Source organism: Cantharellus anzutake, assembly GCF_015039405.1.
Source record: "Cantharellus anzutake strain C23 chromosome Unknown EI90scaffold_1, whole genome shotgun sequence".
NCBI lineage: Eukaryota > Fungi > Basidiomycota > Agaricomycetes > Cantharellales > Hydnaceae > Cantharellus > Cantharellus anzutake.
This window is the reverse complement of record NW_024066951.1, coordinates 1,280,856-1,303,487: the sequence shown is the minus strand read 5'-3', so window position 1 is coordinate 1,303,487 and position 22,632 is coordinate 1,280,856. Positions and strand designations below refer to the sequence as shown.

The 22,632-nt window shown below is 50.1% G+C and overlaps 10 protein-coding genes across 10 annotated transcripts; 7 read left to right on the top strand and 3 right to left on the bottom strand.

The window, feature by feature from the left end:
* Positions 1-2,888: 2,888 nt before the first annotated feature.
* EI90DRAFT_38037 (senescence-associated protein-domain-containing protein) lies at positions 2,889-4,672 on the top strand. Its single transcript, XM_039067551.1, has 4 exons — positions 2,889-3,471; positions 3,528-3,733; positions 3,785-4,198; positions 4,275-4,672. Exons 1-4 carry the CDS (start codon positions 3,031-3,033, stop codon positions 4,567-4,569), a joined length of 1,356 nt encoding a protein of 451 aa, XP_038923903.1. The 5' UTR covers positions 2,889-3,030; the 3' UTR covers positions 4,570-4,672.
* EI90DRAFT_3027922 (uncharacterized protein) lies at positions 4,648-5,024 on the bottom strand. The gene is made up of 2 exons (XM_039058026.1): positions 4,893-5,024; positions 4,648-4,817 (listed from the first exon to the last, which is right to left on the bottom strand). Exons 1-2 carry the CDS (start codon positions 4,975-4,977, stop codon positions 4,675-4,677), a joined length of 228 nt encoding a protein of 75 aa, XP_038923902.1. The 5' UTR covers positions 4,978-5,024; the 3' UTR covers positions 4,648-4,674.
* A 1,355-nt stretch (positions 5,025-6,379) lies between these two features.
* On the top strand, positions 6,380-9,920 carry EI90DRAFT_38640 (insulin-like growth factor binding protein). Its single transcript, XM_039067557.1, has 6 exons — positions 6,380-6,578; positions 6,630-6,713; positions 6,773-7,366; positions 7,419-7,809; positions 7,869-8,224; positions 8,285-9,920. Exons 1-6 carry the CDS (start codon positions 6,545-6,547, stop codon positions 9,724-9,726), a joined length of 2,901 nt encoding a protein of 966 aa, XP_038923901.1. The 5' UTR covers positions 6,380-6,544; the 3' UTR covers positions 9,727-9,920.
* A 193-nt stretch (positions 9,921-10,113) lies between these two features.
* EI90DRAFT_3114645 (uncharacterized protein) lies at positions 10,114-11,124 on the top strand (the record flags this gene model as incomplete). Its single annotated transcript, XM_039062692.1, has 1 exon — positions 10,114-11,124. One exon carries the CDS (start codon positions 10,114-10,116, stop codon positions 11,122-11,124), a length of 1,011 nt encoding a protein of 336 aa, XP_038923900.1.
* Positions 11,125-11,573: 449 nt separating this feature from the next.
* EI90DRAFT_2963928 (uncharacterized protein) lies at positions 11,574-13,193 on the bottom strand. Its single transcript, XM_039055474.1, has 5 exons — positions 13,102-13,193; positions 12,980-13,046; positions 12,777-12,922; positions 12,592-12,720; positions 11,574-12,519 (listed from the first exon to the last, which is right to left on the bottom strand). The coding sequence occupies exons 1-5, from the start codon at positions 13,147-13,149 to the stop codon at positions 11,881-11,883; spliced, it is 1,029 nt and encodes a 342-aa protein (XP_038923899.1). The 5' UTR covers positions 13,150-13,193; the 3' UTR covers positions 11,574-11,880.
* A 75-nt stretch (positions 13,194-13,268) lies between these two features.
* On the top strand, positions 13,269-13,851 carry EI90DRAFT_3027916 (cytochrome C oxidase copper chaperone-domain-containing protein). Its single transcript, XM_039058025.1, has 2 exons — positions 13,269-13,371; positions 13,438-13,851. Exons 1-2 carry the CDS (start codon positions 13,283-13,285, stop codon positions 13,574-13,576), a joined length of 228 nt encoding a protein of 75 aa, XP_038923898.1. The 5' UTR covers positions 13,269-13,282; the 3' UTR covers positions 13,577-13,851.
* Positions 13,628-17,109, top strand: EI90DRAFT_3027914 (kinase-like domain-containing protein; the record flags this gene model as incomplete). The annotated part of the gene is made up of 7 exons (XM_039058024.1): positions 13,628-13,633; positions 13,988-14,047; positions 14,118-15,311; positions 15,369-15,600; positions 15,653-15,957; positions 16,059-16,241; positions 16,286-17,109. 7 exons carry the CDS (start codon positions 13,628-13,630, stop codon positions 16,697-16,699), a joined length of 2,394 nt encoding a protein of 797 aa, XP_038923897.1. The 3' UTR covers positions 16,700-17,109.
* A 7-nt stretch (positions 17,110-17,116) lies between these two features.
* EI90DRAFT_3114642 (uncharacterized protein) lies at positions 17,117-18,114 on the bottom strand (the record flags this gene model as incomplete). The annotated part of the gene is made up of 3 exons (XM_039062691.1): positions 17,117-17,431; positions 17,624-17,889; positions 17,982-18,114. 3 exons carry the CDS (start codon positions 18,112-18,114, stop codon positions 17,117-17,119), a joined length of 714 nt encoding a protein of 237 aa, XP_038923896.1.
* Positions 18,115-18,367: 253 nt separating this feature from the next.
* EI90DRAFT_2902046 (uncharacterized protein) lies at positions 18,368-18,761 on the top strand (the record flags this gene model as incomplete). The annotated part of the gene is made up of 4 exons (XM_039054081.1): positions 18,368-18,402; positions 18,456-18,537; positions 18,593-18,655; positions 18,714-18,761. 4 exons carry the CDS (start codon positions 18,368-18,370, stop codon positions 18,759-18,761), a joined length of 228 nt encoding a protein of 75 aa, XP_038923895.1.
* Positions 18,762-19,121: 360 nt separating this feature from the next.
* On the top strand, positions 19,122-22,606 carry EI90DRAFT_3278521 (V-type ATPase, V0 complex, 116kDa subunit family; the record flags this gene model as incomplete). Its single annotated transcript, XM_039066617.1, has 13 exons — positions 19,122-19,235; positions 19,295-19,395; positions 19,453-19,776; positions 19,826-19,938; positions 19,993-20,509; positions 20,561-20,848; positions 20,918-20,937; positions 20,999-21,245; positions 21,316-21,804; positions 21,940-22,203; positions 22,363-22,400; positions 22,456-22,495; positions 22,562-22,606. Exons 1-13 carry the CDS (start codon positions 19,211-19,213, stop codon positions 22,604-22,606), a joined length of 2,511 nt encoding a protein of 836 aa, XP_038923894.1. The 5' UTR covers positions 19,122-19,210.
* Between the last annotated feature and the right edge of the window lie 26 nt (positions 22,607-22,632).

Below are 22,632 nucleotides of genomic sequence, written 5' to 3'. Positions count from 1 at the left end.
AATGTAGGGGGACCCCCGAGATGGGAACCTCTGCTGCTGGGAATGGCTTTTAACTTGGATGAAATATCTCTTTCAACTTCATGTATAAGCATAACTACAGTAGGCGATCAGCCGTTTGCAATCATTAGGCGTTGTGAGGCAACTTGTGAAGCAGGACAAGTGGGCATTGAACATCTCGCGCAAGATGATATTAGGATATTAGCGATTTACGCTAGCGTGTTACGCTCAGTCAATCGTAGTTGAACTGAGGGAGACGAAAGGGAAAAATTGTTCACTGCTTTTATAAGCAGTCGCCTCAATGGCGCACTGACTTTGGTAGCGGGAATACCAAGAAAGGAAATACAGCGCCGCAAGCTCAACATCACATTGTGAGTCGGCCACAGCGCACTATAACTCCCAAGAAAAACCAAGATTTTCAACAGATGAAACGACGCGCTCAACGCTAAACCGGAGGGTTGTATTCATGTGGCTTAAAAAGGTTGGTCGGAGCGGCGAAATGGGCCCCAAACAACCACCCTGGCTGGGAAGGCTTCCGGAAGATCCCTAATAAGGGGAGATAGATCCAACTCGCGGGGGTCCTGGGTTTCTATGCGGATCCTGATTTCAACATTTGAGAGACGCAGTCGGAGGGCAAGGAGTTCAAGGATGTGATTAGAACTACATTTGATTGCTTGAAGATCAGGTCTCAGATAGATCGCGAACATTATTCTCTGGAGATTGGGACAGTGGTATGCCGAGAGATGTAGGAGAAATGAACCTGGCGGTTTCGCAGTTGGAAGTAGGGACTCCAGCATCCTGATTATCTGATACTCTCGTCCGCTGGCGACGTAAACTCCTAGGCATTCAGGCGCGTGACAGTGAACGAGGCAATCCTGCAGCAGGCTAGATGACGTTCTAGCCCCTAAGGAGATGAGGCCCTTCAGAATATCCTTCTTTATTGTGTCATCGAGTGAAGAGGGGCCCAAACTTTGTGGTGCTTGGCAATATAGGTGTTTGAGACGCGTGGAGGAAACCCTTCCACGAGATTCTCAAGCCGGGGGAATGAACGAGGGAAGATGCCTGAAATGTCTAGGTTTGGGGAAGCCACAAGCTCGAACTCCAGAGTCTTCAAACGTTCAACATTGCGTAGGAGATTGGCGACTACACTGATATTGCTTTCGTTCATTGACACCGACAAATGCTCCATCGGTGAATGCTGGAATGTATTGACTGGGGGTATAAAGTTTAAGATAGCGAAAGTGGGTTGGTAAGCCCAAATTCAGGGTTTGGTGCAGACTCGAACCCAGCCGTCTCCGCTTCGTGGACGCGCACTACACAATGTTAGAAAATAATTAAGTACCCCTTTGTATTACAATTCAGAAATCACGTTATCTGGACAAATCTGCAATCAATACAGACCACCCCAATACAGTTATTAATACAAATAATAAGTCACATGTAACGGGGTTAAAGAGTTCATGTCCGATCATCTACTCCGAAAACCAGCGCGCGACACTTCGACTGGTTCACTATGGCAGTGGCGGTGCCCACCGGCAAACCCCGAAACAACTCTTGGGTCTCAAAAAGGAATCTCCTAGAAGCGCCAAACCCACCCCCCGCTCCTTCACTGTCTTTTACACCATGGACTCATCCACAGATCATGCAACAGACACTAGGACACCTTCTGCTGAGCATATAAGGGTTCAGAGTGAAGTGACTTGGAACCAATGTGCTTGCTGGTTCCAAGCTGAGATTGCCGAGTTTCTGCTTCGCAAGCCAAAGCAGAATTTAGTATCAACAGCTGCAACAGGGACAGGGAAAACCTACACTTTATTCCTCCCAGCCCTCTTTGAAAAAAATAACCTAGGAGTCTCTTTCATCATTGTACCACTGAAAAAACTGGTGGATCAGCATGTAGAAAGTGCCAAGGATTTAGGGCTCACTGCAATAGCACTGGAAGCGATGACGATAAACAAGGAAACCATCAAGGCACGTATTTATCGATAAATGATTGGTTATGCATCTATGGTTATGTTATGTTACTCGTCAAGCAGGAGATCAGAAATGGGAAATATCGGTTTGTCGTTCTAGGGCCTGACTTACTGCAAGGAAATCTGCTTAGACCTCTGTGGATGAACAACGTGTTCATTGATGTGCCAGGTGAAGGTGGGCAGCATTCATGTGAAGCCCACTCTCTTTTTCCATCAGTACTTGTATTTCTTCCGCGTAAATTGCACTTGTAAGGATCCAGTTTCTCACAATTGCTGTGCTGCCAAGCTCAGGCTCAGGATTGAGATTCTGAACCTGAATTTCGCGTAATATGTCACCAAAGACTGAGGAAGTCAAGATTGTTGACAGAAAAGACATGAGAGTGAACCCATTAGTTAACATACCGTGACTCGCGTCTTCCTTGATCCGCAGGAGCCACAGGCATATACCTAGTAACACTGAGTTCGGAAGTCGAGGATGTTGTGGAAAATTATGGCTATTGGGCCACGCAGCGCGGGGTGTGTGTGAGGAGACAATGGAATGAGATAGTAGCACGGTTAGGAAAGACAAGGCTGAAGCTTCCGACTGGGAAACGAACTGCAATGACAATGAGGAGGCCATTCAGACTTGACAAGCTTAACGTGGTGAGATCTGCTCAACGGGACGTGACATGGGTAGAGAACGCACTGGCAGATACCTTGTACTGATTGTGTACAGTGTACGCTCTGTCATGTGCCGACTGGCACAGATGCGGAGTCTAAAATGATACACATACACACCCCTCAAGACTGGAGGGATTCAAGAATCTGCTGGCGTCAAGCCGAGCAAGGGAACTGAGGCACTGATGTGCTCTCAGTGGGGTGTGGCTTGTGTTGGCCCGCCATAGCAATTCTTTTGATTTTGATAAGTGGGAACGCCAAGAACATGCACAGCCATCGCCTCCTTTGTGTCCTGGCTTCGCATCTCACAGCCTCAGCGCAGTCGAACTGCGTACTTTTTATATCGGCCGTCACGGAACGCATATAAGGGCTATTGAATCTCCTCAGACTGATATTTTTGACTATGACCAGAGATACGCCTCCTCCTCCACAAGCCTTCCTGCTAGTGACCATTCCTGATTGCCGCCTCGTTAGTTCGACAAGTAGTCCCCCAGACACGCAAGGGACACTCGGAATAGTATGCGTGACCTTGGATATCGACTCGTTTTCAGGATGGTCCCAAGGATCCAATGAGGATGCCCGTGATGTCTGGTTACTTCTGCGAATCGGTTCGATCGAGATCCCGATATCGCCTACCGAAACGATCTTATATTCTCGAATGAGTCGAACCTATACTTTTGTCGCGGCCGCTTTGGAAGGGTCGCCCCGCATTACCGTGGCTTTTCCACCACCCTCATCACCAGCAGAGGGAGAAGATATCGAGACATTCAATATAGTGCTGTCGCAGTATGGGATCGTGCAACAGATTGATCCTGATCCCTATGAGCCCGACGGAGATCTAAAGGCGAGCTTGCTCGATGATTCCATCCATGCTGGTTTTTGACTTCTTGATTCATCTAGGGCCGCTTGGTTCTGGTGGATCAGAATGATGGTGGTTACGTCGGAACATTAAGGGAGAATATTCAAGTCCAAGAGCACCCCAATTTGGAAACGAGCGGGAAAAACCCTGTGGTCGCAGAGTATGATGAAAACGCGCAAACCCTCTACGTTCATTCCGTGACTCCGCAGGAACAAGATTGGCTTTTGCGCTCTGCGGATTATTTAAGGTGAGGGCTTATTCTTGTACATTTCCAGGTGTATGCTGACTTGACATCTAGTCGAGGAATCGTCCTCCTTGGCGACGCTATCGCAAGTGGTCTCAACTACGCATCCACTCAGTTTGTGAATCGAACTGCTCCGACGCAATCCCCCATCACCTTCTCCGATAGGGCGAAGCGGAATGTCAATCGCGTTCATATGCTTAGTGGCCATGCCGTTCAAGCCTCATCGAAGACCGTCAATCTTATTCACGGCGCAATCGACAGGCTAGCGATCAGGTGGGGCAGGAGGTCGCCGTCTCCTTCACCAGGACCACCTGGGGGTCCGAATCAAAGTTCTCGCCCCGCGAGGAAGCCCGGGTTGAAAAATAGGGTGCTCGCCTCAACGGACATGATCCTGACAGCCGCTGAGCAGTCTGTATCGACCGTTCTTAAATCTGGCACTACTTCACTGTCTGCTGGTGTCGGCCACATGTGAGCATCCATTATATGACCTTATATGACCTCCGCCCTACCAAACACAGAAATTCAATGACTCCGTTAATATCAGGTATGGCCCAGACGCAGGGAAAGCAGTGGAACAAATAGGGGAAACGGCACAGAATGTCTCGCTCGTTTATGTCGATGCTCGTGGTGTTGGCCGTCGTGCTCTGCTCAAGAGAATGGGTAAGGGCGTTCTGAAGGCCCAATTTGGGCGGGACAAAACTGTCGTATTCGGTGATACGCTTGTTGAGCCACCTGCACTCCCTCCTACGTCCCCTTTGCGTTCTGCGTATCGTTCCGGGTACCTATCACCATCGTCAAGTTCTACAGCACCTACTTTTCCTTCACTTCCACCGCGGTAACTTGAATGCGTGTGATATCCCTACTTGTGTTTGTATTTTTGGGTCTCGATGGACTGTGTACTTGTTTTGTGTACTTATCTTGCTTGTAATGTGATTTGTTTTCGTCTACCGCCAGAGCAATCGGCGAACTTTTGAGCGGCCATGAGGCGAGGATGACAAGGCTGCTAGGCTATGATATCCCGTCGGATATGGGCTGGGGATTTCCATGATTTCCCTTACCGCTCGCGCGGGTCGCGCCAATGAGGGTACTACTCGTGTGATTAGGCCTTATTTCGAAGCCGAGACCAGACATACAAAGCAGGTTGGTTGCAGTGACAACCTACCTGGCGGCTTGGACGAAGCGGACATGAGCAATTCATCGGGAAGTGCTAATGTTGCATCGAAGGGCATTTCATTGGTTTGTAACATTTTTGCCCATGGATACACCGCGCTGCTCAGTACTGCGCTGTGATAAGAATCCCCAGGAATATTCCCTTGACCCATCCTTGAACCGCTCGCTTCTTCCATTTAATGAAAGTGCGGAGACAACGTAAATTGGAGGAATGTTGGGTAGGGCAGACTCGCAAGGTGCGCAGGAACGACCTCGCGACGTTGCGTTAATCAGCCCTGGAGGTTGCATGAGATAGTATGGTTGGTTCAAGGAAAACTCTGCCGTTGCGCGGGTCTGAGGGCCTGGGGACTTAGAGGCTTTAGGGAATATGCAGGTCGCGCAAATGTGACATCGGGTTTATTAATCAGCACAATGCTATCATTGTTAAACCCCCACCCCCCATTGCATAGCGTGAGATCAAGGGAAGCGGGAGATTTGAGACGCTGCACTTGATGCAGGATTTGGCGCCATACACATACCACGTACTAAATCACGATGAATCCAAAGACATAGAGCGCAAAGAAAATGGGGCCATGGAAGGCCAAGGCTTGAGATAAATGGCTGAGCTCATGAACGCGTAGCGGATCAGAATATGGTCACTGGCAGTAAGGTCATAAGCCAAACCATCGATGGGTAGTGGAAGGAATGAGCTGGACGAGGTATTGCGTCAGGTGAACCCACACCCACACGCCAGTGCCCTTTTCACGCAGGTTTTGATCCCTGCTGACAATGAAGCTGTCAAGATATAATTGCATGACTACGCACATGCATACGGCCGCGATGATCGGCCTGATATCCGTTCAGGGCCACGGCGGCAGAGATTCTCCGATTCTCCACATTCTAGATAGTCGTGAAATGAATGATCGGGGAATTAAACGCCATGCCAGTCTTTGGCTTACCCAACCCTGAATTCTTCGCAGTACCGGGGAATGAAGCATAAGGGCACTCAGGTGGGTGATTATGTGCTCTTGGAATTTGCATGGAGCATAATGCAAGGGAGTGCCCGTGGGGAGCTACAGCTAAGGGTGATGGAATGTGAAGTGCTTGTCATCCTAGGTAAGGAGGGCCACTCACATCGGATTCCGCGTCTCATACACAAGCCGGCCTATATCAAGCCAGCACTATTGATCAGCTAGTATAAAATAGCATCTTCATTGCGGTGGAACGATAATGCGCTTGCACTTGGATCCTACATTCAATCATGCCCTGTGATGAGCGATCTAGTGTCAGGAGTTGAGTTTTAAAGCCTGTGCGACACAGAATCGACCAATGTACACAAGGAAGAAGTGGCTGGCATGACTTGACCAAACAGTCCCTGGATCAGCACCATTGACAGCTGTGACTACTTAAGTAATCGGCACAGAATTGAGGGAGAAATTGGAAATTAGCCACCGACGGCGCGGTTGTTTCCGATCAATTGAATTGTGTTGAAAATGAATTGAATGACTTAACTACGCTTTTGTGCAACTGTACAACGTTCTCGCAACCTTCTTGTGAACGCCATTTTTGGGCCAGCAGACGTATCTTGGACCCAGTATTGCCCTTTGATACGGCTGGCCGTATTCTGAGAAAGTAGAACCTGCTTGCTTGCTTGCTTAATTTCTGATGCTGTCCATCGCTCTATTCACTGCCTTTGTTGGTGGGTACAATGAGCACATAGGAGAGTCTTAGTCTAATACGCGTCCCGCAGTTCCTGCGCTATGTGCTTCGTCCTCTGCAGTCACAATATGCTCTTCCAAGCTATGCTTGCAGGGGAATACTGCACAAACACCTCGTATGTGTTGATTCGCCCGACCGAGCGTCTTTGAATACTGAACTTTGCGGACGACATAGTTGGCGCTACATTATCATCCCCGTCAATATCCTCTTCCATAATACTACTACCAGGCACATATGATTCATCGTCGTCTTTGCCGTCCTTGCTGGTCTCCGCTCTTCAATCCCCGTTATCGACTCTTTCGTTACAATCCTCCTTGCTTAATGCATCATCTGGTATATCTGGGTCAATTTCGTTACCGCTTTCGATAAGGCAATCCTCTTCGTTCCTTTCTTTCCTTAACTCCAATTTCACTGGAACCGGTGTCGCTCACGATCTGGGGACAGCAAACGCCACGTTCTCGACTGCCGTTCTCAAGGCTGAATCGTTCTTGGTTCAGGACGGGGTTTGGGGAGTATTGCTTCAGAACTCGACAGGTGCTAGAATGGTAGTATGGGAATCTGTGTCGGACTTGAGCCAAATATCCAGCTCGTCCAACTTCGAGATCAATTCAGAGTCGAGTTTAGTTGCTTTGCAGTCATCATCCTGTCCTTCTCCATGCTCTTCATCAGGCACGTGCAACGCATCCGGTTCCTGTTCGTGTTCCCCAAGTTTCTCCGGGTCAGCTTGTGAGACCTGCGCCCCGGGATTCTTTGGTCCCGAGTGTCAATGTGGGCCCTTATATCAGCCTTGGAACTACTTTAAACTGATTATCTTCGTCAGCATGCCCATCTGGTTGCCTCACCTGTGATGATGGCCCTTCTGGGACTGGAAGGTGTCTGTCGTCGACCGCAACTAATCCGTCCTCATCATGTAACTGCTTGCACGGGACTTGTAACTCCGATGGCTCATGTACATGCAGTTCTGGATGGGCATCCAGCAATGGCAACTCGACCCAGTGCTCGACCTGCGCTAATGGCTTCTTCAATAATGGGGATGGCGAATGTCGGACCTGCGAACTTGGATGCCAGTCGTGTACTGGGAATTCTGGGACATGCACTAGTTGCGAGAGTGGCCTCGTGCAGGACACAAGTACGCCATCTAAGTGTATCGTACCTGCTTCCACACCTTCGTGTCCGGATGGCCAGTTTAATAATGGGGGGTCATGCGCTGCGTACGTTGCTTGCGAAATATTTTCCCCCGGTCTCTTCTCACCAAAATTGCTCGTAACAGGTGTTCGTCGCTTTGTAAGACGTGTAAAGGGCCTTCATCCACGGATTGCTTAGTTTGTGGAGCCGGCATGTCTTCACTTGGTGGGCAATGTGTTTCCGTAAGCAGCAATGGCGTTTGTTCAAATCCAAACCCTTCAAATGGAACGTACGTCGTCAACAATGCGAAGAACGAGTGCGATACATGTCCGTCTACGTGCACGGCGTGCCAGATACCCGGTTTTTCAGTTGTCAGCTCTATTGATCAAGTGCAATGCACTGCGTGCCTTCCGGGATATGTGTTATCGGGAGGAAAGTGTCTAACCAAGTGTCCCGATGGCCGATTTATCGATCCAAAGGGAGATGGCTTCACTTGCGTAGGTTCGTAAGGGTTTATTCCTTTTTTGCAGAGATTTGCGCCTTGACACACCTATTCTGTAGCCTGCGATTCGTCATGCAGCACATGTGCTGGTTCCAAGACCTTCTGTCTTTCATGCTCAAAATCTTCATCTTTTGCCCTCAATGGAACCTGCGTCTCATCGTGCCCTAGCAACTCCTTCGCGTCGGGAAGTTCTTGCCTTCCCTGTCACCCTGATTGTGGGACGTGCTCTGGCAGCGGTTTCGACAAGTGTACGTCGTGTTCCTCAACGCGGCCAGTCCTGTCATCTGGTGGTCGCTGCCTCTTGACGTGCGGAAAGAACGAGTATTATGATTCATCCAGCGGGGGTTCCGGTGGCTGCAAGTCGTGTGATAGCTCGTGTTCCACCTGCACGTCAGCCGGGCCTTCCAATTGTTTGACTTGCCCTTCAGGGAAAATTCTGCGTCAAGGGCAGTGCGTTGATGCCCTTTGTACTGGTGGCAATGCTATTGGTATTGTGAATTCGTTGGGGGGGATTTGTCTCTCTAGCCTGGTAACCGTGGCTCCCGGGTTACCACTTACTCCTGTTGCCCCAACCACATCTGTTCCTACGCCTACTAGACTGAGTTCCGCCCCCACCATATCCGATGCGCCAAGATCCGGTTCGCTCAGATTCGCTTGGTGGCAAATCTTACTTGTGTCATTTGGAACGGTGGCGATCATTGCATTGTGTCTTATCCTATGGAGGCAGAGAGCCCGGAAGGCCAGGCAGGACGAGACGATGGCATTCAAGCAACAGAAACTCGATAATACATCTGGGTGGCGGGGTTGGTTTGGGTTTGGGTCATCCTCGAAAAGTCGTGCACTCAATGTTTCCGAGCGTTTGCGCGAGTCTGAGTCATGGAGATATGAGATGGAGAGGATGGAAGGTGGCTACACTGGCCGGCGAGCAAGTGTCATCAGGAGTCCGATGAATCAGCACTTCGGTTCAGATGTTCGGTCTAGAAGAGCTCCATCTATTATTTCTGCTTTATCGTCCGTCTCGTCATTCACCTCCCCTACATCGCCGAGAGAGAGGAAAAGGCCGTCATCGAACATCTGGACCGAGCCTTCGGTCTATTCACAGCCGACCGAGCGGGGCGGGGGTAAATATGCTCAACCCGCCAAGCGATCGAGCCCGCCGCCTCCCATACCTGAATACAACCGTCCGAATAGTGACTTGTTGCAGATTCCTCGTCCACGTCAGCCGATCAAGGACACATCCACCGCTCGATACTCAAATTCCTTTACCGGTAACAATATTCTTATAGATTTAGAGCCGGATGTTACTGGAACAACAGATTCATCTCATGGTGTGGCACCCAACGTTCAATACTACAATCCTCCCAGCACGCAACCCCTGGTTGACGTTCCTGTGATGCCAGCCAACACCGCCGGTCAAACAAGCGCTGGTTCGCAATGGATCTCCGCGTTGAACGGAATGCCGTCCTCTTCTGATCGAAACCCATTCAGACGACAATTGTAGGTGTGTAGGATATCTTTAAGGAAGACCATCAGTGATAGGAGCCCTCATTTTACATGGGAACAAAGGACACCCATTTATTGAATAATAATTGTAATTTCCTTTTGTGTCATATGATTTTTCTGGGAGTGCCCACCTGGTCACCTCGCCTTGAGCCGTGTGCGAAAAGTGACGAGTGTCGCAGCGAGTGTCCTCGAGCGTGCCTAGACCACTCATTCCTGAGCCTTGCGCAAGAAAAGTGAACCCGAGTCGAAGAAAGCTTGTTTGTTATTTTGTTTATGACGAGGAAGGCCTGAATTGGCAGCGCTCCCGGAAGCAAACCAATCCGACGTATAAGCTCCAACCATTCAAGTCCTATCATCTTACCATCACCTCCCCTTGTCCTTCAACATGAGCCACTCGACTTCCCGACCGTGGTACTACCCAGCTCGACCTCAAATACGACGAAGACGAGATGCTACTCGCGTTCTAGCTGGCGCGTTTGATCTGCGGCCGCTCATCCATTCCTACCCTCCACCTCCTCCGTTCGAAGAACGGGACCAAACAATCCTTGGGATTTATCCCAACGGGATAACCAACGACTTTGGCACCGATCTTCCGGCTGATGGTGGGTTTAGTGTTCCAGATGACTCGTATCCCGCTGATAGGCCACACGTAGATGAAACGGCTGAGAGTAGCGCCAGACAGTCCGGGAAGCGTGCAGCTGACCGCGTCCACCCACCTTCCTCATCAAAACACATCACCCCATCTTCCGACTCGTCCGCCACAGCCCCCGCACGCAAGTCGACGTCTACCAAGAATGCTGTGGCTTCCAAGTCGAAGGCTGCGCAGCCCCCTACCACGCAGCCCAGTGCGGCGCCCTCGATCCCCGCTCCAATTCCTCAACCCTCCGGCGCCACGAAACAGAAGAGTGGCAGCAAACGTCCGTCCACATCAGGCGCTGCGTCTGATGGTCCGGCGCCTAAGAAATTGCGCCTCACCATTACCAACCCGCCGAATGACTCGTCCCCCAAATCCGCTTCCACTTCCAATCAAAAGGTGACCACTCACCAAAAAGCCACGCCTGTGAGGGAGACGTCCACCGTCTCACTTTCCACCCAAAACCCCACACCACCCGCGGAGATACCTCCCACCACGCCCGAGTCGCAGGTGTCGCCAGCTCATGAAGCGCCCACCAGGACGAGGACGAAGAAGGGCTGGAAGGGTTGGGTGGAGGCTAAGGACGGAGAAGAGCTCCCCAAAGACAAGCTAGTGAACCTTGATAGCCCTCAGTTACTCGCGTCTACTCGGACAACTCGGAGTGGGACAAGCTATACTGCTTGGTCGGATGGAAAATGGCAAAAACCGCCTGCAGCTTGGGGCGGTGGGTCCGGACCGATAGACGGAGCGATAATCGTGTGAGGTTCTGTTTAGAATATGGAACACGGACATTGTCAGTTCGCGGACGTCGCCCGCGATAGCTTCATCTCTTATTCTTTCTTTCCTTTTTGCTGCGTTTGAAAATAATATCGGGTGAATGTATAGTATGTAAAAGATGGAGAAGGGTCCTGGAAGATCGCGTTATTTTTTTTGGTTACAATTTTCTTTCTTGACCCCTATATCAGGATCTTGGCTATCCACTGTTTTCAATTGTTTTGCTTTCGGATAACCATCAACCGCTGCATAACTGCACAACACAAATATCTTGCATCTGATGAACTGCTCATTACCATTTACGCCTCCTCACATCGCTAACGTCGACGATGAAAAGGGGGCGTTGTTTCGAATATAATTAGTGTTTTGTTTTATGTTCCCCTTCTAGACGGCGGACCTTTCCCGACCCTGGGATTTGCTTTCCGCATGTGTCGATTCGGTTTAGTTGAGGAGATCTCGTAACTACCTGGATACAAGTTTACATTCTGAGGAGTGCATTCGTTCTCCTATTTTCCATTTGGCAAATTATCATTCAGAAGTTCTTTCACACAAGGCCGCTATAGGTCCACACGTGAGAAGGCACTACTTACGCCCCCCGCGCAGGCAACTGATGCGCCGAACAAAATTATTGTTGTTTTGGTGGTGTGTATATATATGAGGTTAGGAGAGAACAAAGATTCAAGTTCAAGCACCCCATTTTTTATTGAGCGGCAATGCAACGCCTCAAAAAAAGGTGCTGAAACGTTATTTAGGTTGTGGCGGAGGCGCGCCCATGAACCCGGGCATACTAGGTTGTTGGGGAGGAACGCCCATCATCATTCCTTGGAATCCAGGGGGAAGCGGGGGAGGCATGCCCATCATGCCGTTCGGTTGTGGCACACCGCCTGGAACGCTGGGATTGAACATGCCGGTCGGTGGCGGAGCTGGAACTCCAACGCCAGGAGGGGGTGCGCCGCCCATGAATTGTGGCGCAGGGGCCATCATAGTCTGTTGGGGTGTGAAGCCCATAGGTGGTGGTGGGGGCGCGGCGAGAACGCCAGCGAATTGACCTTGGTAGCCTGATGGTGCGTAGGGAAGACCAGGTGCCACTGGGACGCCAGGGATTGACGACGGGGGGCGGTCAGTGAAGGCAATTGGAGCGGGCGGACGAGAACCGAATGGGAGGGTGTTGTTTTTGCGTGCCTGGGCGGCAAGGAGCCGTTCGGCCGGGGTACCGTGTCGTTCTCCCTTTCCGTCCTTTTTGAAGGAATATTGGACAGTGATGGGTTTGTTGTTAAGGTATTGACCGTTCATGGCCTCGATGGCGGCGTCGGAGGAGTCAAAGTCGTTGTAGGAAATGAAGCCATAGCCTTTCGATTGTCCGGTTTGCGGGTCTCGCGCGATCTACGGTAAATGGGGAATTGGTGAGGTCATCTGCGAACATGTGGATCGAGGGTCGTATTTGTGTACGCTTACTTTAGCTGTTGTGGAGATAATGCCGAACGCGCTGAACGTGTCATAAAGGATGCGCTCGTCTAAGTTCTCATCCAAGTTGCCAACGAAGAGGTTTGCGCCAATGTCCAGCTGCTTCTTATCCGATGAGGCCTAAGAGCGCGGTAAATTTGAATCCTGGTTCAAGCTTCCCACCAAGGGCGGATTACCTTATTTACGCGAATGGGTTTACCCCACAGCTTGATCTGGTTCATGATTTTGCAAGCGTACTCTGCGTCCGCCTCGGTGAGGAACTCACAGAAACCATAGCCTTGATGGGCCATGGAGATTCGATCCTTAGGGAGGTGAACATTTACTAGGAGCATAAAATCATATGTCAAAGGTTATAACACGCCCACACGCGCCCATTCACCAACTGGACCAGCCTGCAGCATTAGCTCCCAAACTAAGGCGTCCGTGCATCTCTCATCGAGGTTCCCCTATACGAAAGAAACATAAATTAGTTGGCTTCTACAATAGCACCAACATCATTACCAGGTAGACCGTAGCCTCTTGATTTCTGTCATCCTGTGGGCGTGACATTTTATTGGCGGTCAAGGTCGGGAAGTGATTAACGGCATTTCCCGTGGCGTTCCCACATCCTCATTACGTAAGTGAAATTTCTCAGTCAAGAACGGTGGCTTTTATCCAGCCTCTCGAAGTCTCCTCACAAGCCATGCCAGGGTTACTCAAAAGCAATACGGAAGTGGCATGTACACCACAAAAACCAGCTCCTAATCCTCTCAACCCTGAGGGGATTAAGCCGTGAGTATTTGCACAGCACCCTCTCCTGTCGCTCTTCTGATGCCCAGGTGCTGATATTGTCTCAAGATGCTGCGCCTGCCCGGAGACCAAGGCTGCGCGAGACGAATGCTTCATGAAGCACGACTCAGATACAGCAAGTAAAGCTTGCATGGAACTTGTCCAGAAGCACATCGCCTGTATGCGTGGGTATGGGTTCAATGTGTGAGATTAAGTCCGACTACAGGGTCATTTGAGGACTGTATCCTTTCGAGACACGATGCACGCATGTTTTGCAGCGTACAACCGGCTGTACTTGCTTGCATTTCCAACCATGGAGGATCGAAACTGTTTTACTTTTTCCCATGTTAGTTTCGGAATCAAATTGTCTGTGTGACTTTCGGCTACAGCGCAAATACCAAAGTTTCAAACGTGTTCTTTTAATTATAGACTTGGTCCTGGTTAGGCTCCCTGTAATGACTTGACTCTGGATCAAAAGCTAGCTCTCCTCTTTCCATATTTTTAGCGCCCATCAACTCAAGGTGTGACTTGACGATAGCACCGGTTCCCTCACACTCCATCCTGCCAACAGGTCGGTCTAGTCGCCGAGGCCATCCATTTGTGAGCCATTTTCATGAAGCACTCTCGCGGCAAGAGTAGTGTCTCCTCCATTGGCAGCGACTTTACTTGGAGGTCGCATGTAAGCACTCTTCTGTTTGACGGTATGCGTTCACGCTGGAGTCTTGCTTGCCAACCGTTTCAAACCTCAGAATCGCCTTCCTACTCCGACCCCGTCTGACACCTCTAGAAATGTGTCTCCCCGCTCATCCCATCGCAGGCTCCACCATTCACCCAGCAATGTCTCCAATAACAGCGCGTATATCTCTCACCGTGACTCCACCTCATCAACCACAGATGCTCTAGCCAGCACATCCAGCCATGAGATTAGTCTCACAGCTCCGTCTTCGGATCGGACGAATGCATTCTTCAGTGCGTCATCAACGACATACAAGCTCCCAACCCCTCCTCACAGGAGTGCTACGCTCCCTCATCGCGAATCTGACCGGACAGTAACTCTGTTCAGATCCGCTTCGGATTCACGCCCTCCACAATCGGCTCCACACTCAAGTGGCGAATTTTTCTTTGCCAGAGTTGCTCGGCCACCATCCCCGCCCCCAGCACTGCAGCCCACTTCTGCTCCGCCAAAACCCAAACTGCCTCCGCTTTCTCGGTTCTTTCCGTCGCGACATCGGCGAAATTCGCACGATTTTTCTTTGGACGACAAGCCCATTCTGACCGTAAATCCTCCTTCGACAACAACGAGCACAAGTTCACACGTTGCCGATCTTCTTCCTCTCACCGACCATTCCTTATCTTGGCCACAATCTCCTGTCACAAACGGTGACGATCAGCAGCCGATTATTTCGCACGTTCATACCCCCTACAAGCCCCTGCATTCAACGTTGCGGTCCAAACCTATACCGCGAGAAAGTCTACCTCCTGATGGGAAAGATGAATTTCTTTCAGGGACGATTCTCGAAGTGGATGACCTGCGAATATCGCTCGTTCGCTTGTTGGGAAAAGGTGCATTTAGTGGCGTTTGGCTGGCTCGTGACGAGTATGGCGCGCTTACCCAAGCGCATGACGATCTCCCGCACGAACGTCGTCCCAGTGAAATTGGGGCTGCTCGACGTAGAAGAGATAGGAATGTAGACGGCCTTCGCCCCACGTCAGCTATGGAGTCAGTACAACTGTTTTCTCCAGTGGATACCGGCGATGCGAGTGCGGAAACCGCAAGCAGTCATGGGATACCGCCAGAAGGCTCATCGTTGTTCCGTGGCTCTGGAGCTACATCTAGCACCAATGAAGCGGGGCTGGTGGCTGTCAAGATGATGGAAATGAGGGTGTGTGATGCGAATGATAGAATGCGTATATCGTTTGTCCGGGAGGTTGAGGTTCTTAGAGTGAGCAGTCAGTTAGATCGCCGTTCTGAATGCCAGCTTGATGATCGGTCATTACAGCATATTTCACATCCTAATATAGTTTCGTATCTGCATTCATTCACTACAGCAACGCATCACTGCTTGGTTTTAGAATTCCTTGAAGGGGGCGAGTTATTTGAACTTCTTAATGTAGACGACAACTACGCTCGAATGACTGAGGAGCTGTTGCGGCGCCTATGGGGGGAGTTGGCTCTTGCAGTAGGATGGATGCATGAAGTGGCGCTCGTCCATAGGGATATCAAGCTTGAGAGTGCGTTCTGCGCTTGTTCCAGCATGAAAGTGGTCTCTGACCTAGATTGCAGACATTCTCCTGACAATGAATCCATTCATCCTGGACCTTGCATCGCCTACTGCCGTTGACATGCTTCCTTCCCCTTTACTGAAAATTACCGACTTTGGGCTCTCGCGGTTCATCGATCCCGCAAGCCCACTTCTTACGACCCGCTGCGGCTCAGAATACTACGCTGCGCCTGAAATCATTCTTGGAAAACCATACGACGGTCGAAAAACAGATGCTTGGGCGACAGGGATCGTCCTCTATGCACTAGCAACACGATTCCTCCCCTTCGATAGGAATGTGCCGACAATATATCCTGCGCCTACTTCTGTAGAAGGGGCACTTCGGATCTGATATCCAGCCCCACAGACTCGATTCGCTCAACTCCGCCCAGAGAGACGAAACGGGCCTATCTTGGTCGCATTGCTAAGGGGGAATATCATTGGCCAGGTTTACTCCCAGTGTACGATCCGACACTTTCTCCTCCCGAATCTGTGCCCGGGTTGCATCCTTCATCCTCGTCAGCCACGTCGAGCAGTGAAACTAGCAGTAGTTATGCTTCCTCTTACTCGTATCATCGCTCTACTACATCATGGATAGGTCGATCCCGCCCTGTTTCTCCTTCCGCTTTGCTACCCGAAACTGCCTCGGGGCCTAGATCACCACTCTCTGCTGCATCACTCGGTCGGTCGATCCCTCAGTTCACCCTCCTGAGATTCGGCTTGCCACAGAGGGCGTTCGTCGCGTCGTGGGTAAACTTCTGGTGCGTGAACCCACGAAACGTGCACGCATCATCGACTTATGGGAAGACGAATGGATGGCTGGGCCTGGCGCACCGTTCCCGCCTCCTGAGGCACCTCGTGCATATCGTCATCGCATAATGGCTAGCCTGGGGGGAACTGTCCCAGGGACGTGTTTGGAGAAATGTGACGGCGGTGACGAGGAGATGGTGGAGAGCATGAGTTTGAGAAGTTTAGGTGAGGCGGCTTCGCTTCGCCGGAATAATAGCGTTTCGGGACGATTGGTTGGAGGGGATAGTATCCCGAACGTCGCTCGTCAGGAAGCATATTAAGTTGGATGCAAGATAGCGAGAAATGAAAGCAAGTCGGCAGTGTAATGATGTGATGAGTCTGTGATCCTTTGTTGCTTAGCTCATAAGTTATACTGATGACGACAGTGTATGACTCCTCCCTACACGTTTACCCTTTTGATCTTATAATTCCTTACCCAAGCAAAAAGCCCAAGGGCATCCCCTTTCTGACATCCGGAGATCGTTCTTACATTTTTTCTTTCTTTTTTTGAACGATTTGCGAAAATCTGTTGTAGCTTATACCCCACTCCTCAATTCCTCTCTGGATTGGTTTCCTTCTTTAATACACTACTTGCGCAACACCCAAAGCTGATGTTTCACTTTATATACAAGACTTTCTAGATTGCAATTCTGTATTCATGGAATAAGATGATATACAACTTTTGACTTATTTGACTTCTACCCAACCGATGGCGCCGCTGTTCTTGAGGGTGGTGGTGTGGATCCTTGTACCACCCAGAATTTGACTTCTGTGATGGCAAACTGATTAGAGTCAGTCGCTTTGAGGACTAACTTGGAAGGATGGTCAGTTTTGCGGGGGGTTTTGAGAGGCCACGAATTTTGTGTCGCTGATTCGGTGGTGGAAACGCCGAGGGTGGCGGACAGTCGGTTGCTTGTGAGTGTGAAGTCTGATGAGGGAACAAGGATGATGATTTGGGCGATGCCGAGAGCACCGTTCGGATGACTGGTGTTTGAAGGTGGTGCGAGTGGGACCTAGCAGGTAGGAGGAAAGTGAATTTGTCATGAGGTTTGAAGCTTGCTCTTATGATATGAAATTTGTGAAACTGATACGTACTCGTAGTGATCGATCCGTGACGTCTTGACAGAAAAATGGAATCACTCCATGTCCTAGGTTAGGGATTGGGAACGTAACGTTCCATTTTAGCTCCACGCCGTTGGGGTTACGTCTTCCACCTGATTGGGGGGCCGAGAAGAGTTTTTCTCCCGCTCTTGAATTGATCCATTTCCAGACGGATGTGTCGAAAGCTTGGTTGGCACAGGTTGTCCACCGGGATTCTGGTCTGCCCACCAATGGGATTCACGTTTCGACCGTTCGGGGGAGCCTTCTGGATAGTCAGAAACCTCGTGCGTAAAGGAGATGAGTTCCAAGTAGACTCCATCTGCAAATACGACAAGTGCGTTGTGAGTGCAACCATCCGCATGAGTGCCGCCTGGCAAGACACTGTGATAGGTGGAGAGTTGAATCGAGCGGAAGAGTATATGTATATCAGACCGAATTGTTGGATCGATCGTTAAATCTCACGGCTCAACTTGAATCCTGATGACTCGAATTCCCCAATGGCTCGGTTCAATTGGCCAGGGGACGCGAAGTGAACGAGATGATCCAAGATGTTAGTTGAAGACTGATCGCCTTGGTGTTCTGGAACAGTGGGCATTGGGAGATTAGTGTCGTTATGGTGGCGTGGAAGAAGCGCTGGCAGTGGCCATCCAGATAAGTCATGAGCATAGTTGGCCCAAGAATTTGCTTCCGGAGCGGCGCACGACTCTGGTGAAGCAGTCTAGGTGTCGGAGCCCCATCCATTGATGGCACGGATGTTTCAGATCAACGTCATCAGAATCGGTGCCGGTATTTAACAAGGGCACCGATGCAATGGTAAAATTCCCCCATCAAACTGTGCTATCATCATCATGTCTGATCAAATCAAGAAAGGCGACGACGTCTCGTAAGTCCTTCATTCATTCCGCATCTGGTGATCCTGAGCATATTCGGTGACAGGTGGAAATGGGGCAGGGGCAATGCAACCGGAACAGTTGCGGAAATTGTCGAGGAAGGCAAAGCACAAGTAACGAGCAACAAGGTAAATAAGAGAGCTCTTAGATAAATCAGTGTACAGAACTGATGGTTGCATTCAGGGTAATACTGTTACTAGACATGCTAAGGACGGTGACCCAGCCGTCAAAATTGAGCGCAAAGGAGTGAGTATATCATAAGCGAATAGCATAGAGATTGAACCAACTCAGACCGATTGTACAGAACAACGTTGTGAAGCTGGCTCATGAGTTGAACAAGACAGATAGTTAGAATACTTTTATGGGTCGCTCAACATTATGCAGATGTACTTGTAGGCAGAAAGCTCCAGGTAGTTTTAGGCTGAGACACCGTAAAAAATATATGCAATCCCATTCGCAGAGGTGGCTAATAGGGAGGACAAAATTCCTCTCGCTGGTAGAAAGTGAGATTGCAAGTTGCAACAACTAGTCTCAAAAGCCGCAGCTCTCGGTTCTCGAATAATAAGTGGCTGATGCATCGGGCAATAGAATCTTCCATGCCTATTTGAGACGCTTGAAATTTCCTAGGAAGGACCCAGCCTCTACTAGTACTAGCAATATTGTCCTTGGCTCATAGGGGGGTGTGGCTTCGTAGTTGCCTAGAGACCGAGTGATTGTCATCACGTGGTTACGGGTCGTGCCGCATCCGCGGCCGTTCGCAACAATTAATCTCGACATATCCCCTGGTGTCTGCCGTCAGGGATGAACGACTTCCCAAGCCTGCTCCGTAAGTGGTGGGTGTTTTGGAACGTGCAAGCAATGATGACGTAAATGCATATTTGGTAGGCTCGGAGCAGATGAGCTTGGTTCACCTTTTCATTCCGAGGGAAGTAGCTCATGACACTGTTGCGGAGTTAGGGGAGCTCGGTGATGTTCAATTTAGAGATGTGAGGAATCGTCCCTGCACCCCCATGCGTAAGCTACTTATTGACGTGCTTTGACAGCTCAACCCGGACGTGAATCCTTTCCAACGCTCATTTGTTGGTGAAATTCGAAGGATTGACGAGATGGCGCGCCGCGTTCGTTTTTTGAGTTCACAAATTGAGAAAGAGCCCAACATCCATGTTCGGCCCTTGGAAGACTCTGTGCCACTCCTCACTGTTGGACCCAGTGCTCCCGCTACTATCGATGAGCTCGAAGTCAAGCTCGAGGAGCACGAGAGTCGATTGCAGCAGATGAATGAGAGCTACCAAACCCTGAGCACCCGTGCCAGGGAACTAGCCGAGGCCAGACACGTTTTGCGGGAAACAGCCCAGTTTTTCGATAGAGTGCGTCGAGTTGCGTTTCTCTCGCCTGGTTGCTGATTATTGGGACAAGGCTCATGTTTCGGACGAGGGGATCAGAAGATCACTTGACGATGGGACACAGCCTCTTCTCGCTGACCAAGATGCTGACTTTCAAGGCACGCGTGATGTGTCCTTCGACTTGGAGTGCGTCGGACATAAATTACGGTCCACTCGTATTAATTGCTGATTTTATCCCAGATTTGTTGCTGGGACTATTGATCGCTCTCGCATCTCTACTTTGGAGCGAGTCCTCTGGCGAGTCCTTCGTGGCAATTTGTACATGAACCACACCGACATTGAGGAGGTGTTCGTGGATCCCTCCACCGGAGACGAGATTCGCAAGAATGTCTTCATTATTTTCGCTCACGGAGAACAGATTCTTGCCAAGATTCGTAAGGTGGCGGAGTCAATGGGTGGGACACTGTATCCGATTGACTCGAATGTGGATAAACGCTCTCAAGCATTGAGGGATGTGACCGCCCGTCTGGAAGACATCAACGCAGTTCTGTACAGCACCGGATTTACGCGCCACTCAGAGCTTTCGCGTATTGCTGAGACAATCGCTGGCTGGCGGGACGCTGTGCATAAAGAGAAGATCATCTGGTCCACTCTCAATCTCTTCCGTTATGATCCGCGGCAAAAAGTTCAAGTCGCTGAGGCTTGGATTCCATCACGGGACATTACTATCATTCAACAGGCTCTCAGACGAGCAACTGTAAGTTGTATTGTGGCTGTGTTCTGTGCTGGCGTAAATCCTTGCATATAGGAGACCGCGGGAACAAACATACCCCCCATCCTCCAGGAGATCCGCACGCACGGCCAACCCCCCACATTCCACCGCACGAACAAGTTTACCGAAGGCTTCCAGGCAATAATTGATGCGTATGGCGTTGCTTCATACCAGGAAGTTAATCCGGGTTTGTTCGCTGTGGTTACATTTCCCTTTCTGTTCGCAGTCATGTTTGGCGATCTTGGACACGGGTTTATTGCAACGATTACCGCGATTGGTATGATCTTGTTCGAGAAGCAGATCGCGAAGACACAGATTCATGAGGTCCGTTCGTTTCGAGCCGTTCTTGACCATCACTCAATTTTCTGATCCCATCCCGTATCACCGGTGCAGATTCTCGAAATGTTTTTCTAGTTGAGTCTACCCTCCTAGACATACTGCCTCCTTCTGTTAATCATCGCTCTCCGTTTCTAGTGGCCGGTATCTGGTCCTCCTCATGGGCCTTTTATCCATGTACACTGGGTTCATCTACAACGACATCTTTTCCAAGTCATTGAACATATTTGGGTCTGCATGGGAATTTACTGGCAATGGTACAGCAAAAGCCATTGGTGGAACATATCCTATTGGCTTGGACCCCGCTTGGAACGGTTCGGAAAATTCGTTAATCTTCACCAACTCCTACAAGATGAAGATGTCCATTATCCTCGGTGTCATTCATGTAAGGCATGCTGAAGCCCATTTCGCCAAGGATTTTGCTGATCGAACTTGCGTCCTGCGTTTGACTGCAGATGACCTTTGCGATCTGTCTTCAGGTACCAAATCATATACACTTCAAGAAGCGATCGAACATATGGACCGACTTCGTGCCCCAAATCCTGTTCTTGCATTCCATTTTCGGCTACCTTGTCTTTTGCATAATTCTGAAATGGTGCACTGATTGGGAGAAGGCAACCACGCGGCCACCCAACCTGCTCAACATGCTTATTGCAATGTTTCTTTCACCTGGCACGGTGGAGCCGTCCGAACAACTCTTCCCCAGTCAATCAGGCGTTCAAGTAGTGTTGGTACTGTTAGCGCTCATATGCATTCCATGGATGCTTTGCGTCAAACCTTACCGGGAGTGGAAAGAGTTGAAGCGATTAGAGGCGGAGGGCTACCGGGCCGTCAATGATGGTGATGACGAGCTACGGACCAATGGTCGGAGTTCTTTAGATTTGGGTACGGAGGAAGCCGCAAATCCGGCTGATGGTCATGGCAGTGCTGATCATGATGAGCATGTGAGTTCCCACTGGTTTGCCGCGTGGATGGACGAATTTGCTGACCGAGAATTTCCCTGGTGCCACATTTGGCACGATGCAAACCTGTGTACGGTTTCTGTTTGCTTGGTCATGGTGCTGTGGAACCATAAGCAGAGTGGAGAGCATGAGGAATTCGGCGAAGTAGTCATTCACCAAGTCATTCACACTATCGAGTTCTGTCTAGGCTGCATTTCTAATACGGCCTCTTACCTCCGGCTATGGGCCCTGTCATTAGCGCACGCGCAACTCTCCGAGGTGTTGTGGGAAATGACAATTGAAGGAGCATTCGAAGGAGAAGGAGTGTCCGGCGTTATATTCCTGGTCATCACATTCGGGATGTGGTTTGTGCTAACTATTTTTATCCTTTGTGTCATGGAGGTGCGTGACAAGCTTCCGTTTCATCACAAAAAAGAGTTATGTCTACACCGCTTTGAACTACCCCGCGCGGCGTCGTCCGAGCGGCACCTCTTGATCGCTTTGTGGCCCTTACCCCGGAAATTACTAAATATCAATTTTTGCAATCTATTTGTTATCTAGGGTCTCTCCGCGTTTCTCCATGCTCTTAGATTGCACTGGTCAGCTGTTTTGCTGGGGAGGGTTATGGGCTGCAACTCACTGACGCTTTTTTAGGGTGGAAGCGAACGGGAAGCACTACGCTGCGGAAGGATACGTGAGTTTCAGTCGTACGATTTCCGTGAATCTTCTGATTGATTTTGGTCGCACGTTTTCCTGGCAGGCTTTTACACCCTTGACTTTCACTACTCCCACCGACGAGGTGTGAAGAGAAGAAGGAACATAGAATGGGGT

What these genes read in the sequence shown, in the direction of transcription:
- EI90DRAFT_38037 (XM_039067551.1), top strand. Translation starts at nt 3,031, where the DNA reads ATGACCAGAGATACGCCTCCTCCTCCACAAGCCTTCCTGCTAGTGACC. An exon ending in AGCCCGACGGAGATCTAAAG is followed by an intron (nt 3,472 to 3,527) that starts GCGAGCTTGCTC and finishes TGATTCATCTAG; the next exon opens with GGCCGCTTGGTTCTGGTGGA. An exon ending in CGCTCTGCGGATTATTTAAG is followed by an intron (nt 3,734 to 3,784) that starts GTGAGGGCTTAT and finishes CTTGACATCTAG; the next exon opens with TCGAGGAATCGTCCTCCTTG.
- EI90DRAFT_3027922 (XM_039058026.1), bottom strand. Translation starts at nt 4,977, where the DNA reads ATGTTACAAACCAATGAAATGCCCTTCGATGCAACATTAGCACTTCCC. An exon ending in CGCTTCGTCCAAGCCGCCAG is followed by an intron (nt 4,818 to 4,892) that starts GTAGGTTGTCAC and finishes TCACACGAGTAG; the next exon opens with TACCCTCATTGGCGCGACCC.
- EI90DRAFT_38640 (XM_039067557.1), top strand. Translation starts at nt 6,545, where the DNA reads ATGCTGTCCATCGCTCTATTCACTGCCTTTGTTG. An exon ending in TCTATTCACTGCCTTTGTTG is followed by an intron (nt 6,579 to 6,629) that starts GTGGGTACAATG and finishes CGCGTCCCGCAG; the next exon opens with TTCCTGCGCTATGTGCTTCG. An exon ending in CTTTGGTCCCGAGTGTCAAT is followed by an intron (nt 7,367 to 7,418) that starts GTGGGCCCTTAT and finishes TATCTTCGTCAG; the next exon opens with CATGCCCATCTGGTTGCCTC.
- EI90DRAFT_2963928 (XM_039055474.1), bottom strand. Translation starts at nt 13,149, where the DNA reads ATGTCACGCCCACAGGATGACAGAAATCAAGAGGCTACGGTCTACCTG. An exon ending in AACCCATTCGCGTAAATAAG is followed by an intron (nt 12,721 to 12,776) that starts GTAATCCGCCCT and finishes CCGCGCTCTTAG; the next exon opens with GCCTCATCGGATAAGAAGCA. An exon ending in TTATCTCCACAACAGCTAAA is followed by an intron (nt 12,520 to 12,591) that starts GTAAGCGTACAC and finishes CATTTACCGTAG; the next exon opens with ATCGCGCGAGACCCGCAAAC.
- EI90DRAFT_3027916 (XM_039058025.1), top strand. Translation starts at nt 13,283, where the DNA reads ATGCCAGGGTTACTCAAAAGCAATACGGAAGTGGCATGTACACCACAA. An exon ending in AACCCTGAGGGGATTAAGCC is followed by an intron (nt 13,372 to 13,437) that starts GTGAGTATTTGC and finishes TATTGTCTCAAG; the next exon opens with ATGCTGCGCCTGCCCGGAGA.